General features: G+C 40.8%; 1 protein-coding gene across 26 annotated transcripts in view; it reads right to left on the minus strand.

The window, feature by feature from the left end:
* Positions 1-14588, minus strand: part of LOC139395705 (E3 ubiquitin-protein ligase MYCBP2) — a 350297-nt gene that overhangs the window by 242160 nt on the left and 93549 nt on the right. For all 26 annotated transcript variants that reach the window (XM_071143146.1, XM_071143169.1, XM_071143125.1 and 23 more), the window contains exons 10-11: positions 5034-5172; positions 4485-4561 (exon numbers count right to left, since the gene is read on the minus strand). In XM_071143146.1, the coding sequence (XP_070999247.1) occupies positions 4485-4561; positions 5034-5172 (216 nt within the window). The remainder of the gene's footprint in view (positions 1-4484; positions 4562-5033; positions 5173-14588) is intronic.

A 14588-nucleotide genomic window follows, 5' to 3' on the forward strand; every position in this document is an offset into this window, starting at 1 on the left:
TTTCCCCTTATCTTACAAAAAAACTACTTGTAATGTGCATTTGCATAGACATTCTGAAAAACTGCTGGATTTCTATCAATTACCCTGTGACATCCCAGGGGAACCACTCAGTGCACTGGCACTGCAAACATTGTGCGCATGTTCAGCATTTCAGATCATGTAGATATCCTATGATGTTATTTTCAACAAAAAGGTACTGACAATAGCCCAGTAGTCAAATTACATTTCACAACATTTTGGAAAATGTATAGCTGTCCAAGTGATATTTAGAAGACATGGTGATTTGCAAGGCATAGGTATATTCTTCACTGAAATGTGCCTATCATAACAGCTGAAATATCATAAAAATAACAGTAATGTAAAATATGCAACGCAGGGATGAATAGATCAGGGGATGTTCATTCAACAAAACCTGATAGCTGTCCAACTCAATGCCTACTCAGGGGAGTAGACTACCCATACGCCTGCCTATAAGGCTACTGACTGGGCATGTACAATCATAAGGTCTGAATGCTATCTGCCACAGTCTCATCTTAGAAAGCATGCCATGGTCACTGCCTAGAAAACTCCTTAGACTAGCTAGCAGAGAGAAAGCGAGAGAGGAGTTGGCGGCCCACGGTACCACTGAGCACCAGCCACCAATTTAGCTCCCGACTGTGAATGCATGCATTACATGATCAATGTTGCAAATGTGAACCACAAGTATTTGATAATACAGTGCATTCGGAAAGTATTCATACCCCTCGGCTTTTTCCACATTTTGTTATGTTACATACAGCCTTATTCTAAAATGGATTTTTTCATTTTTAATTCCATCAATCTACACACAATACCCAATAATGACAAAGTAAAATAATAATTCAGACTGTTTACTCAGTATTTGTTGAAGCACCTTCGGAAGCAATTAGAGCCTTGAGTCTTCTTGGGCATGACCCTACAAGCTTTGCACACCTGTATTTGATGAGTTTCTCCCATTCTTCTCTGCAGATCCTCTCAAGCTCTGTCAGGTAGGATGGGGAGCGTCGCTGCACAACTTTTTTCAGGTCTCTCCAGAGATGTTTATCGGGTTCAAGTCCGGGCTCTTGCTGGGCCACTCAAGGACATTGACACTTGTCCTGAAGCCACTCCTGTGTCGTCTTGGCTTTGTGCTTAGGGTCGTTATGCTGTTGGAAGGAGAACCTTCTCCCCAGTCGGAGGTCCTGAGAGATCAGGTTTTCATCAACAATCACTCTGCTCCTTTCATCTTTCCCGCAATCCTGACTAGTCTCCCAGTCCCTCCCGCTGAAAAACATCCCCACAGCATGATGCTGCCACCATCATGCTTCATTGTAGGGATGGTACCAGGTTTCCTCCAGATGTGACACTTGGCATTCAGGAGAGTTCTGAGAGTCCTTTAGGTGCCTTTTGGCCAACTCCAAGCGAGCGGTCATGTGCCTTTTACTGAGGAGTGGCTTCTGTTTGGCCACTCTACCATAAAAACCTGATTGGTGGAGTAATGCAGAGATGAGAGAACCTTCCAGAAGGACAACCATTTCCACAGAGGAACTCTGAAGCTCTGTCAGAGTGACCATCGGGTCCAGCTCTAGGAAGAGTCCTGGTTGTTCCAAACTTCATTCATTTAAGAATATTGAAGGCCAGTGTTCTTGGGGACCTTAAATTCTGCTGAAATGTTTTGGTACCCTTCCCCAGATCTGTGCCTCGACACAATCCTGTCTCGGAGTTCTACAGACAATTCCTTCAACCTCATGGCTTGGTTTTTGCTCTGACACACACTGTGGGACCTTATATAGACAGGTGTGTGCCTTTCCAAATCATGTCCAATCAATTGCATTTACCAAAGGTGGACTCCAATCAAGTTGTAGAAACATCAAGGATGATCAATAGAAACAGGATGTTCCTGAGCTCAATTTCAAGTCTCCAAGCAAAGGAGCAAATTAATAAGCTATACATCTTTTTTTTATTTATAAATTAGCAAACAATTCTAAAAATCGATTTTGCTTTGTCATTATGGGGTATTGTGTGTAAATTTTATCCATTTTAGAAAAAGGCTGGAACGTAACAAAATGTGGAAAAGGTTAAGGGGTCTAAAAACGTTCCGAAAGCACGGTATACCCTCACTTGGTCAGGATATTTAAGCCTCTATATATCCACTAGTTCCACAATATCCATGACATTTGTGATTTCCTTAAGAACATGAGGGTGATAGTTTGTAGTGTGATTTCTTTACAGTCCATTGACGTATTTCAAACCGTATTATAATCTCCCACCATAATAAGGGTCTTGTATTGTGTGTAGGTTTGATCAATTATTATATATATTTTCAAAGAAGCTTGGATCATCATTATGTGGACCGTATAGATTAATGGGCCATATATGTTTATGGTCCAATAACATACTTAAAATCATCCATGTGCCTTGCGAATCTGTTTGGACAATTTGCACATTAGGATCTAAATTATTCTTCATTAATTTCACACCTTTTCAATTTCTTTGCCCATGGGAGAAGTATATTTCCCACCCCCCAGTCCTTTTTCCATCTAAAATTGTTGAATGAGTTTCCTGTAAACAATAGATATGATATTAACATTATTTAAAATGTTTCCGACTCGCAATATAATTGTTCTGAACCGCGAGCCAACCCACTGTTTCAAGGAATGTTTTGCGGGTCTCCTGCGGGTAAGTGAGAACCCGACCCCGTGGAGCACTATAGAGCAATATAGATGGAGATGGCTGGCTTCCTCTCCCTTTCTATGCTGTCAGCTCAACTATCCTTCGCTAATGCTCTTTTTTTCTCCTCTCTCTCCCTCTGTCTGCCCCCCCCCCCCCTACTCTTTTCTCTTGCTCCCCTCTCTCCTTCTCTCTCTTTTGTCTCTCTCACCCCATTTCCCCAATTGCTTTTCTAATATTTGTTGCCAGTATTTTGTCGGACCATCATGTGTATTTGTTTTAATCTTTAATTTATTTGCGATTAGGTTTGAAGAGAATGGCTCCTCAACCCAAGAGGCCCTAGAGCAGCTGTGAGAAACGTGAGAATTGTGGCATCATTTTGGAAAACTTAAGGCGCTAAAGGTTCCCGGCAAAACAGATGGTCTGTTATCCTTTCAGCTGCTGCTCAGTGCTCAATATTTTCGAACCATCTTAGTTCTTTGTCTCTGTTGTGACAGTAGGCTATTGCAAACATAAGCATGACACAAAAAAGGCAGAAGTGATGTTGTTTTTTCATGATGGAAGTGATGCAGCTATTCTTTTTAAATTAAGTTATGATCAGTATAGCTTTTAAAGGATGTTGTGGTTGTTTGTAGGGGTGTGCTGATCTCCTCATACTCAGTCATAAACATATCCGTTTTATCACACTTGATATTCAATTCATGGCATGGTATACACTGAGTGTACAAAACATGAAGAACATCAGCTCTTTCCATGACATTGACTGGCCAGGTTCACTTTATGATCCCTTATGATCACTTGTTAAATCCACTTCAAATCCGTGTAGATGAAGGGGAGACGACAGGTTAAAGGAGGATTTCAAGTCTTTGTGTATGTGTGCCTTTCAGAGGGTGAATGGGCAAAACAAAATATTTAAGTGCCTTTGAATGGGGAATGGTTCCAGGCACACCGGTTTGTGTCAAGAACTGCAACGCTTCTGGGGTTTTCACGCTCAACAGTTTCCTGTGTAAATCAAGAATGAGCCACCACCCAAAGGACATCCAGCCAACTTGACACAACTGTGAGAAGCATTGGAGTCAACATGGGCCAGCATCGCTTTGGAACGTTTAACACCTTGTCGAGTCCATGCCCCGAATGAATTGAGGCTGTTCTGAGGGTAAAAGGGGGGGTGCGCTCAAGGTGTTCTTCATGTTTTCATGTACTTGTACGAATGTAAATGTTTAAAGGAGCAGTGCACTTTCAGAACCAAATCTGTATTTCAGATGTAAATGTTAAAGAAATGTCCAGACACTGTTTTTTACCATTTGACTTCATCATGCTCATTTTGCAGTATGGGGGTTTGAATTAAACATGAACAAAAACTCAAAACTTTCCCTGCATGTTGTTTTGAGTGAGGTCTTCAACATTCGCAGAACATTCCTGTAATGTTCTCAACTCGTCAGACAGAAACAACCTAGTAGGCTGCGGACACTCAAATAAGGAGATGTGATGCAGAAACTACCTAACAACCACAGGTCCTCACTAGACTGGTGCTCTGCATGTCTATTTTTTCATTACAGTTTCATCAGGTTTTGAAGTGAAATTGTCCTCATTTGAAGATCCTGTGTCAAGGTCTTCACTATTACAGGAACACAGCGTGTGTGTGTGTTGCAAGGAAGAACAGAACAAGCAGAGCCCTTGTGTTGCTGGTCACACTCCAAAACTAGGAGTAGCAGATTATAATTACCATTTGCTTATTCACCCACACACAAACTACCATTAGCATTTTTATGCTGCAGTCTCATGCATCTCAGTTTGAACAATTCTCACGTTCTTACCTTTCCTGAGGCTGTTTTCATCAGAGCAAATTCCCTGCCTGCTCCCAGCAATGCTGCCTCCTCGTCAAACCCCGTACCTGGAAAACACAGACACACACATTTTGATGTATGGACTTCTGCAGAGAAACACATATGCACAAATTCACTAATAAACAAAGACATTATTGAAACACACAAAGACAGATACACAAACAGACACATATGGAGACCGGCTCATTGCAATCACTGGAATGGAATGAATAGAAAGGTAACAAACATGGTTTGCTTTCATTCCATTCCAACCCTTACAATGAGTTTGTCCTCCGTCACTAAATCAACAGTCTCCAGTCTATTCAACAGTCTCTTAAACACACACATATGGTGAAGCCTCATATGCCAATATCTGACAGAGCAAGATGGTGTAGCATAAAGTTTCCCCTAGATGCTGATCTTGGGTCAGTTTTCCATTTTCCCCACTAATGGTTAAGGTTAGAATTGGGGGAGGGCAAGCGGATCCTAGATCTGTACCAGGGGAAAATTTCACTGCGGAGCATAGTCAGTAGGACTCACTAATGATGTGTAGGTCTTTCTCCAGGTCAAATAGAGAGATGCCGCAGGCATGGAGACACTTCCTGGCCAGTTTCAACTGGAGCTCCTGCTGCAGTGCCGGGTCCGTACTGGTCGCGTATATCCTCACCACAAACCCGTCCTGAGGGAAACATGGCAAAGGCTTATTTAGATCCACATTGAAATATAGCAAGTATGAAGGACACATAGTTTTGAGGTCATACAGAAGCTGGCACTCATTAGCAGGGTAGCAAAATGTCAAACTTTTTCACAAAATGTCCAGGTTTTCCAGAAATCCTAGTTGGAAGATTCCTGGAATCAGGAGAGAATAAGCAGGAAATCCAGAATCTGTTCAACCATAATTTCTGAATTACCTGGGATCCTTTAGAAACAATTCACGGAATTTTGCAAACCTAGTCCTGAGTAACACACTTGGATGGAAAATTACTGAGGATAATAGAAGATGATATTGCCACTCCTATTTGCCATATTTTCAATTCAAGCCGACTAGAAAGTGTACCCCCCAGGCTTGGCGGGAATCTAAAGTAATTCCGCTACCTAAGAATAGTAAAGCCCCCTTTACTGGCTCAAATAGCCGACCAATCAGCCTGTTACCAACCCTTAGTAAACTTCTGGAAATAATTGTGTTTGACCAGATACAATTCTATTTTACAGTAATCAAGCTGACAAACCTTCAGAACACTTTCAGGAAAGAACGTTCAACAAGCACAGCACTTACACAAATGGCTGATTGGTTGAGAGAAATTGATAATAAAAAGATTGTGGGGGCTGTTTTGTTAGACTTCAGTGCGGCTTTTGACGTTATCGATCCTAGTCTGCTGCTGGAAAAACCTGTGTTGTGGCTTTAACAGTCTAACAGAACACAGAGGGTGTTCTTTAATGGAAGCCTCTCCGAAATAACCCAGGTAGAATCCGGAATTCCCTAAGGCAGCTGTCTTGGCCCCTTACCTTTTTCAAACTTTACTAATGACATGCCACTGACTGAGTGACTTAACACTATACACGTCAGCTACTACAGCAACTGAAATGACTGCAACACTTACCTGCAATACCTGCAATTACTTTCAGAGTAGGTGGCAAGGAATATATTCATATTTCTAAAACTAAAAGCACTGTATTTGGGACAAATCATTCACTAAACCCTAAACTTCAACTAAAACTTGTAATAAATAAATGTGGAAATTGAACAAGTTGTGGCGACTAAACTACTTGGAGTAACCCTGGATTGTAAACTGTCATGGTTAAAACATATTGATACAACAGTAGCTAAGACGTCCATAATAAAGCACTGCTCTACATTCTTAACAGCACTATCAACAAGGCAGGTCCTACAGGCCCTAGTTTTGTCGCACCAGGACTACTGTTCAGTCGTCACAAAAAGGGACTTTAACAAAATATATTGCAATTGGCTCAAAACGGCATCACGGCTAGCCCTTTGATGTACACAGAGGGCTAATATTTATAATATGCATGTCAATCTCTCCTGGCTGAAAGTGGAGGAGGGATTGACTTCATCACTACTTGTATTCATGAGAGGTATTCCACATCAAGTAACAGATGCAAGCAGTACAATTACATAAAAAATACAAAGTAAAAACACCTTATGGAACAGTGGGATTGAAGCAGCAGACATGCATACACACACAGATTTTGTACTGTAGATATGTGGTAGTGGTGAAGTAGGGGCATGAGGGCACACACTGTGTTGTGAAATAAGTGAATGCATTGTAATGTTTTTAAAATTGTATGAACTGCCTTAATTTTTCTGGACCTCAGGAAGAGTCACAATAAATACAAACACACACACGCAAAGTCAGGCATCCCTGACATGCAAAGCCCTTTGGATATAATGCTAGAAAAGACCGTTTTCAGCACTGTGTGTGTATGGAGAAACACCCCTAGCTAGCTACAGCATCAGACCAGAGCATGCAAGCTCTCTCATAATTTCCACTGTTGGCAATGTAAGAAATTCTAATAACAGCAATTCAAGTTAAAGTAATTGTCCAGTGAAAATCTAATTTTTAAAAGTTAATATTCTGTTAACTCATAGACAAATAATGTTGTTGACTCATCCTATACTCATATTTGTGGCGAATGCATAAGTTTTTACGATAGGTATATCATTTTTTACGATAGGTATACGCTGACACCACTGTCGTTGGGGTACGCCCACACCATTCCAACACAGAAAAGCTGCTTTTGCCTCCCGGGTGACGCAGTGGTTAAGGGCTCTGTACTGCAGCGCCAGCTGTGCCACCAGAGACTCTGGGTTCGCGCCCAGGCTCTGTCGTTACCGGCCGCGACTGGGAGGTCGGTGGGACCGGGAAGTCCGCAAAATTGGCCTAGCGTCGTCCGGGTTGGGGAGGGTTTGGCCGGTAGGAAAATCCTTGTCTCATCGCGCACCAGCGACTCCTGTGGCGGGCCGGGCGCAGTGCGCGCTAACAAAGGTTGCCAGATGCACGCTGTTTCCTCCGACACATTGGTGCGGCTGGCTTCCGGGTTGGATGGCGCTGTATTAAGAAGCAGTGCTGCTTGGTTGGGTTGTGTATCGGAGGACGCATGACTTTCAACCTTCGTCTCTCCCGAGCCCGTACGGGAGTTGTAGCGATGAGACAAGATAGTAGCTACTAAAAACAATTGGATACCACGAAATTGGGGAGAAAAATTTTGTTTTCATCATAGGTACAGCCTCTTAAAGAAAAAAAGTTACAGGTCTGAGAGCCAGAAATCTTGCTTGTTTGTAGGTGACCAAATACTTATTTTCCACCATAATTTGCAAATTCATTAAAAATCCTACAATGTGATTTTCTGGATTTTTTTTTTCCTTTTGTCTGTCATAGTTGAAGTGTACCTATGATGAAAATTACAGGCCTCTCATATTTTTAAGTGGGAGAACTTGCACAATTGGTGGCTGACTAAATACTTTTTTGCCCCACTGTAATTAGCATTTTGTGGAAGTACAACTATTTCACTAATATTGTAGTTACACTGAACAAAAACAAATGCAACCATTTCAAAGATTTTACTGAGTTACAGTTCATATAAGGAAATCAGTCAATTGAAATAAATTCAATAGGCCCTAATATATGGATTTCACATGACTGGGAATACAGATATATGCATCTAAAAAAAAAAATTTAAAGGTAGGGGCATGGATCAGAAAACCAGTAAGTATCTGGTGCCTCATGCAGCGAGAAATCTCCTTCGCATAGAGTTGATCAGGCTGTTGATTGTGGCCTGTGGAATACTGTCCCACTTCAATGACTGTGCAAATTTGCTGGATATTGGCGGGAACAGGAATAAGCTGTTGTACGCGTTGATCCAGACCATCCCAAACATGCTAAATGAGTGACATATCTGGTGAGTATGTGGGCTATTGAAGAACTGGGTCATTTTCAGTTTCCGGGAATTGTGTACAGATCCTTGTGACATGGGGCCGTGCATTATCATGCTGAAACATGAGGTGATGGCGGCGGATGAATGGCACAACATTGGGCCTCAGGATCTTGTAACAGTACCTATGGCAGTTTGAATGCACATCAATAAAATGCAATTGTGTTTGTTGTCCGTAGCTTATGCCTGCCCATATCATAACCACACCTCCACCGTGGAGCATATTGACATCAGCAAACCGCTCACACGCTGTCTGACATCTGCCCGGTACAAATTAAACCGGGATTCATCTGTGAACTGCACACTTCTCCAGCGTGCCAGTGGCCATCGAAGGTGAGCATTTGCCCACTGAAGTCAGTTACGAAGCCCAACTGTAGTCATGTGAAGACCCAGGTGAGGAATACGAGCACAAAAATCTGCTTCCCTGAGACCATTTCTGAACGTTTGTGCAGAAATGATTCGGTAGTGCAAACCCACTGTTTCATCAGCTGTCCGGGTGGCTGGTCTCAGACGATCCAGCAGGTGAAGAAGCCGTATGTGGAGGTCCTTCCTGGCTGGCGTGATTACATGTGGTCTGCGATTGTGAGGCCTGCTGGACGTACTGCTAAATTCTCTAAAACAACTTATGGCCGAGAAATTAACATTCAGTTCTCTGGCAAAAGCTCTGGTGGACATTGCTGCAGTCAGCATGCCAATTGCAGGCTCTCTCAAAACTTGAGACATCTGTGTGGTAGTGTGTTCTGTGACAAAACTCCATATTTTAGAGTGGCCTTCTATTGGCCACTGCACAAGGTGCACACGATCATGCTGTTTAATTAGCTTCTTGATATGCCACACCTGTCAGGTGGATTTATTATCTTAGCAAAGGAGAAATTCTCGCTAACAAGGATGCAAAGAAATTTGTGCACAGAATTTGATAGAAATAAGCTTTTTGGGACCAACTTTTTCTGCCTAACTCCTGCTCTCTCTCCTCTGCAGAAAGTAGATTGCTCTTTTCACTGCTCATGAGAGGAGCAGCTCTCCTTCATTTCTCCATCAACCCCACCCCCACCCTCTTATCCAGGGACTGATCAGATGCGTAAGGCTTCACAGTTTAAATAAATATCACATCCTCCCCCACCACTGTATCTCTGCTTACCACTCATGCAACTATAGGCCTGCACCTGCCTGGAAGGATTAACCTTGGAGAGTATGGTCACGTGCTGGTTTACTAGCTCTTTCTCCTTATACACACACAAAAAAATACAAAACACAATCTCTGTGACCCAACTGTAAGGGGCTCAGATGAAGCAGGGGACAGAGTGACACTTGAGTGAGGCTGGCTGCGAGGGACAGAGGTGGCTAGCATACATCAAACAACTGAAGAGAAATGGCTCCCATTAGTTCTTTAAGCGGAGATTTTGTTATTTATAGAGGTGTTTGACAGAAAGTGAGTGACAGAGTGGGGAAGAGCAAAAGGGAAAATATTCTGCTGTCATGACGTTCCTGAGAAGACCCTGCCACATAGTACAGAGAGAGTAAGTTTTCATAGAGGACAAAGGAAATCCTTCCACCTCACAGAACCTGAGGTAAGAACAAATTTCATGTTCCGTTTGTCACAACTTGGGAAGCTCATGGGAGACGGTGTGGCCACATTACCATAACGCTGTTTATATAATAGCCCCAGATATAAACCTGATATCTAATTGTCGTATAAGATGAATGAGTGAGTATGATACTGTTTACACAAATTTACAATGTGATTTTGGAGTGTTCAATGAAGGAAAACTCAAAAGGGGAATTGGATTTGTACTAAATCAGAGGACCGCCCCTGAGCCCAGTTTGGGTCAGACATCCTGGGACAGCCTTTTCTGCCATTCCAAATAAAAAACCCCACTCAGGTTTTCGATCAGCAGACCGCGCTTACCTCAATTACGAGATGGCTAAAGGTTGCAGAACATGTTTTTCTCCATTAGGAGGAGAAAGGTTGTAGACCATTGGGGCGGCAGGGTAGCCTAGTGGTTAGAGCGTTGGACTAGTAACTTGGTTGCAAGTTCAAACCCCCGAGCTGACAAGGTACAAATCTGTCGTTCTGCCCCTGAACAAGGCAGTTAACCCACTGTTCCTAGGCCGTCATTGAAAATAAGAATTTGTTCTTAACTGACTTGCCTAGTTAAATAAAGGTAAAATAAAAAATAAATTGGTTAAACTCTTAAGACTATCGATACCGACAGAATAAGAACAAGTCTTTGATATTAATTACTAGTCTGCAGCTAGGAATTCGGTATCATTGAAAGCGAAGAACGACAACCGCCGAAACAACCATTCTATAACGAATGTCACTCTGAATCCCCTCTAACCACAACCGAGAGAGAGAGGGACGGACAATTCTACAAAATACTTTTCACCAGCGATCAAGACGACACACTGAGCGTAAATATATTGATTGCAATTGTTCCCGAATGAGTGAGCGTTCATGTGCAAAGGATTAGCATTTCAATTGTTATAATTATCACTCTGTAGTGACTTCTTAGTCGACCCCCACTTCCCCTTTTGTCTAACAAGCCGCCATGCCGGTTTAGCCCACTAGGGCACATTCTTCATATCATTTCATGTAACCACATTTACCTTGTTTGTTTGTTTATGCATTTCTGTGAATTACTTAGTAATAAATAAATTATTTAAGACAACTGATGTCTGGATGACTCAGTAGTGAAGACTGGGTTCGTGCAGATAACCACCAATTTACAACGTTTGGAATGAGACTAACGTGAGGTAAAATAAATAATTCATTAATTCAAAGACTGATTGATCAGATAAAATATCTGAAAAGAAATTTTAGGAAATTATAACTTTGTAATCGGAATCCTTGGTGCCCCGAGTTCCTAGTAATTAAGGTTACATGATTAATCAGTCTAATCGCGTAATAACTAATTACAGAGAATCTTTGATAAAAACTATCAGTCTTCAGTTAATGATAGTAAAGATACGACACTGCCCTGTGAATAGGGACCAACTCCTTGTCTGCCATTGAAATCCTTGGGCAGACCGCCTAATTGCTATATTAGAAATTAAGCCCCTTTTTAATTTAGAAAAAAAACATGGCTACCATGACTCCTGAATGACAAATAGTATTGTACAGTACATTCGGAAAGTATTTCCAACCATTTTACTTTTTCCACATTGTTACGTTACAGCTTTATTCTAAAATGGATTCAATAGTTATTTTCCCCCTAATCTACACAAAATACCCCATGACAAAGCAAAAATAGTTTTTTAGAAATGTTTGCAAGTGTATTAACAAAAATAATGTTGACTTCTGATAAGCTTCCCAGTAAAGCATTAAAAACAAATCAAGTAACCCAGAAAAGTGCTACAATTGCCCAATAAATGTTTTGTAACAGATGACAATCATATTCTGACTATCTCTGAAACTCACTTAGATAATAGCTTTGATGATACAGTGGTAGGAATACATGGCTACAACATCTACCGAAACGACAGAAATGCCAATGTTGCGGTCCATATTCATAAACACATTCTTGTAAAGCTTATACAGGATCTCACGTCAAATACTGATGAAGTAATATGGATACAGGTTCATCTGCCTCACCTGAAGCCAATTTTTGTGGGAAGCTGCTATAGACCACCAAGTGCTAACAGTCAGTATCTGGATAATGTGTGAAATGCTTGATAATGAATGCAATATCAACAGAAGTATATTTTCTGGGTAATTTAAATATTGACTGTCTTTCATCAAGCTGCCCACTCAAGCAAAAGCTTCAAAACTGTAACCAGTGCCTGCAACCTGTTTCAGATTGTTAGTCAATCTACCAGGGTAGTTAAACATCACAGGAATTAAATCATCAACATGTATTGATCACATCTTTACAAATGCTGCAGAAATGTGCTTGAAAGCAGTATCCAGATCCATCGGACATAGTGATCACAATATAGTAGCCAAATCTAGGAAAACCAAAGATCATAAGGTGGTGGCTAATACAGTGTATAAGAAGTCATACAATAAGTTTTGTAGTGATCCTTATGTTGACAATGTAAAGAATATTTGCTGGTCTGTGGTGTGTAATGAGGAGCAACCAGACGCTGCACTTAACACATTTATAAAATTGCTAATTCCAGTTACGAATAAGCATGAACCCATTAAGAAAATGGCTGTAAAAACTAAAATCCCCTTGGATTGATGAGGAATTGAAAAATTGTACAGTTGAGAGGGATGGGGGCAAAAGGTATGGCAAATACAGTTGAAGTCGGAAATGTACATACACCTCAGCCAAATACATTAAAATTCAGTTTAACAATTCCTGACATTAAACAATTCCCTGTCTTAGGTCAGTTAGGATCACCACTATTTTAAGAATGTGAAATGTCAGAATAAGAGTAGAGAGAATGATTTATTTCAGCTTTTATTTCTTTCATCACATTCCCAGTGGGTCCCAAGTTTACATACACTCAATTCGTATTTGGTAGCATTGCCTTTAAATTGTTTAATTTGGGTCAAACATTTGGGTAGCCTTCCACAAGCTTCCCACAATAAGTTGGGTGAACTTTGGCCCCCTCCTCCTGACAGAGCTGATGTGACTGAGTCAGGTTTGTATGCCTCCTTGCTCTCACACGCTTTTCAGTTCTGCCCACAAATTTTCTATAGGATTGAGGTCAGGGCTTTGTGATGACCACTCCAATACATTGACTGTGTTGTCATTAAAACCTGTTGAAGCTAGGGGGCACTATTTTTATTTTTGGAAAAATAACATTCCCAAAGTAAGCAGCCTATTTCTCAGGACCAGATGCTAGAATATGCATATAATTGACAGCTTAGGATAGAAAACACTAAAGTTTCCAAAACTGTAAAAATATTGTCTGTGAGTATAACAGAACTGATATTGCAGGTGAAAGCCTGAGAAAAATCCAATCAGGAAGTGACTCATATTTTGAAACCTTTGTGTTCCTATGCATCTCTATTGACCATTGAAAGGGATATCAACCAGATACATTTTTCTACATCTTCCCTAAGGTGTCTACAGCCTTTAGATGTAGTTTCACGCCTTTATGTTGAAGAATAAGAGTAAACGACCACATTGCGTAAGTGGCCAGCTGATGGCTCTCAGAGTGATTATTGCGTAAAAGAGAGAGGTAGTCATTTTTCCTCCCGGTCCTACTGAAAAGCCAACTGTACCGGTTGATATATTGTCTAATAGATATTTGAAAAACACCTTGAATATTGATTATAAAAAATGTTTGCCATGTTTCTGCCGATATTATGGATATCATTTGGAAATATGGATTTGACCGGAAATATGGATTTCTGAACGTAACATGACAAACAAACAGAGGTATTTTGGGTATAAAAATAATCTTTATGGAACAAAAGGAACATTTGCTGTCTAACTGGAAGTCTCGTGAGTGAAAACATCCGAAGATCAAAGGCAAACGATTAATTTGATTGCTTTTCTGATTTGTGACCAAGCTTCCTGCTGCTAGCTGGATATAATGCTATGCTAGTCTATCAATAAACTTACAAACGCTTGTCTTGCTTTCACTGTAAAGCATAATTTCAAAATCTGAGACGACAGGGTGATTAACCTCTCTGATCTCCCAAACCCGGATCCGGTATCGTGACTACAGCCTCAAGCTCATTACCATAACGCAACGTTAACTATTCATGAAAATCGCAAATGAAATGAAATAAATATGCCATCTCGCAAGCTTAGCCTTTTGTAAACAAAACTGTCATCTCAGATTTTCAAAATATGCTTCTCAACCATAGGAAAACAATAATTTGTGTAACAGTAGCTAGCAAACAAAGGATTTAGCGTTAGCATTAGCGTTAGCATCCAGCACGCAACATTTCAACAAAAACATAAAAGCCTTCAAATAAAATCATTTACCTTTGAAGAACTTCTGATGTTTTCAATGAGGATACTCTCAGTTGGATAGCAGATGCTCAGTTTTTCCAAAAAGATTCTTTGTGTATTAGAAATAGCTCCGTTTTATACATCACATTTGGCTACCAAAAAAAAAACGAAAATTCAGTCCTCAAAACGCGAACTTTTTTCCAAATTAACTCCATAATATCGACTGAAAACATGGCAAACGTTGTTTAGAATCAATCATCAAGGTGTTTTTCACATATCTCTTCATTGATAC

The sequence above is a fragment of the Oncorhynchus clarkii genome, chromosome 3, assembly GCF_045791955.1.
Source record: "Oncorhynchus clarkii lewisi isolate Uvic-CL-2024 chromosome 3, UVic_Ocla_1.0, whole genome shotgun sequence".
Classification (NCBI taxonomy): domain Eukaryota; kingdom Metazoa; phylum Chordata; class Actinopteri; order Salmoniformes; family Salmonidae; genus Oncorhynchus; species Oncorhynchus clarkii.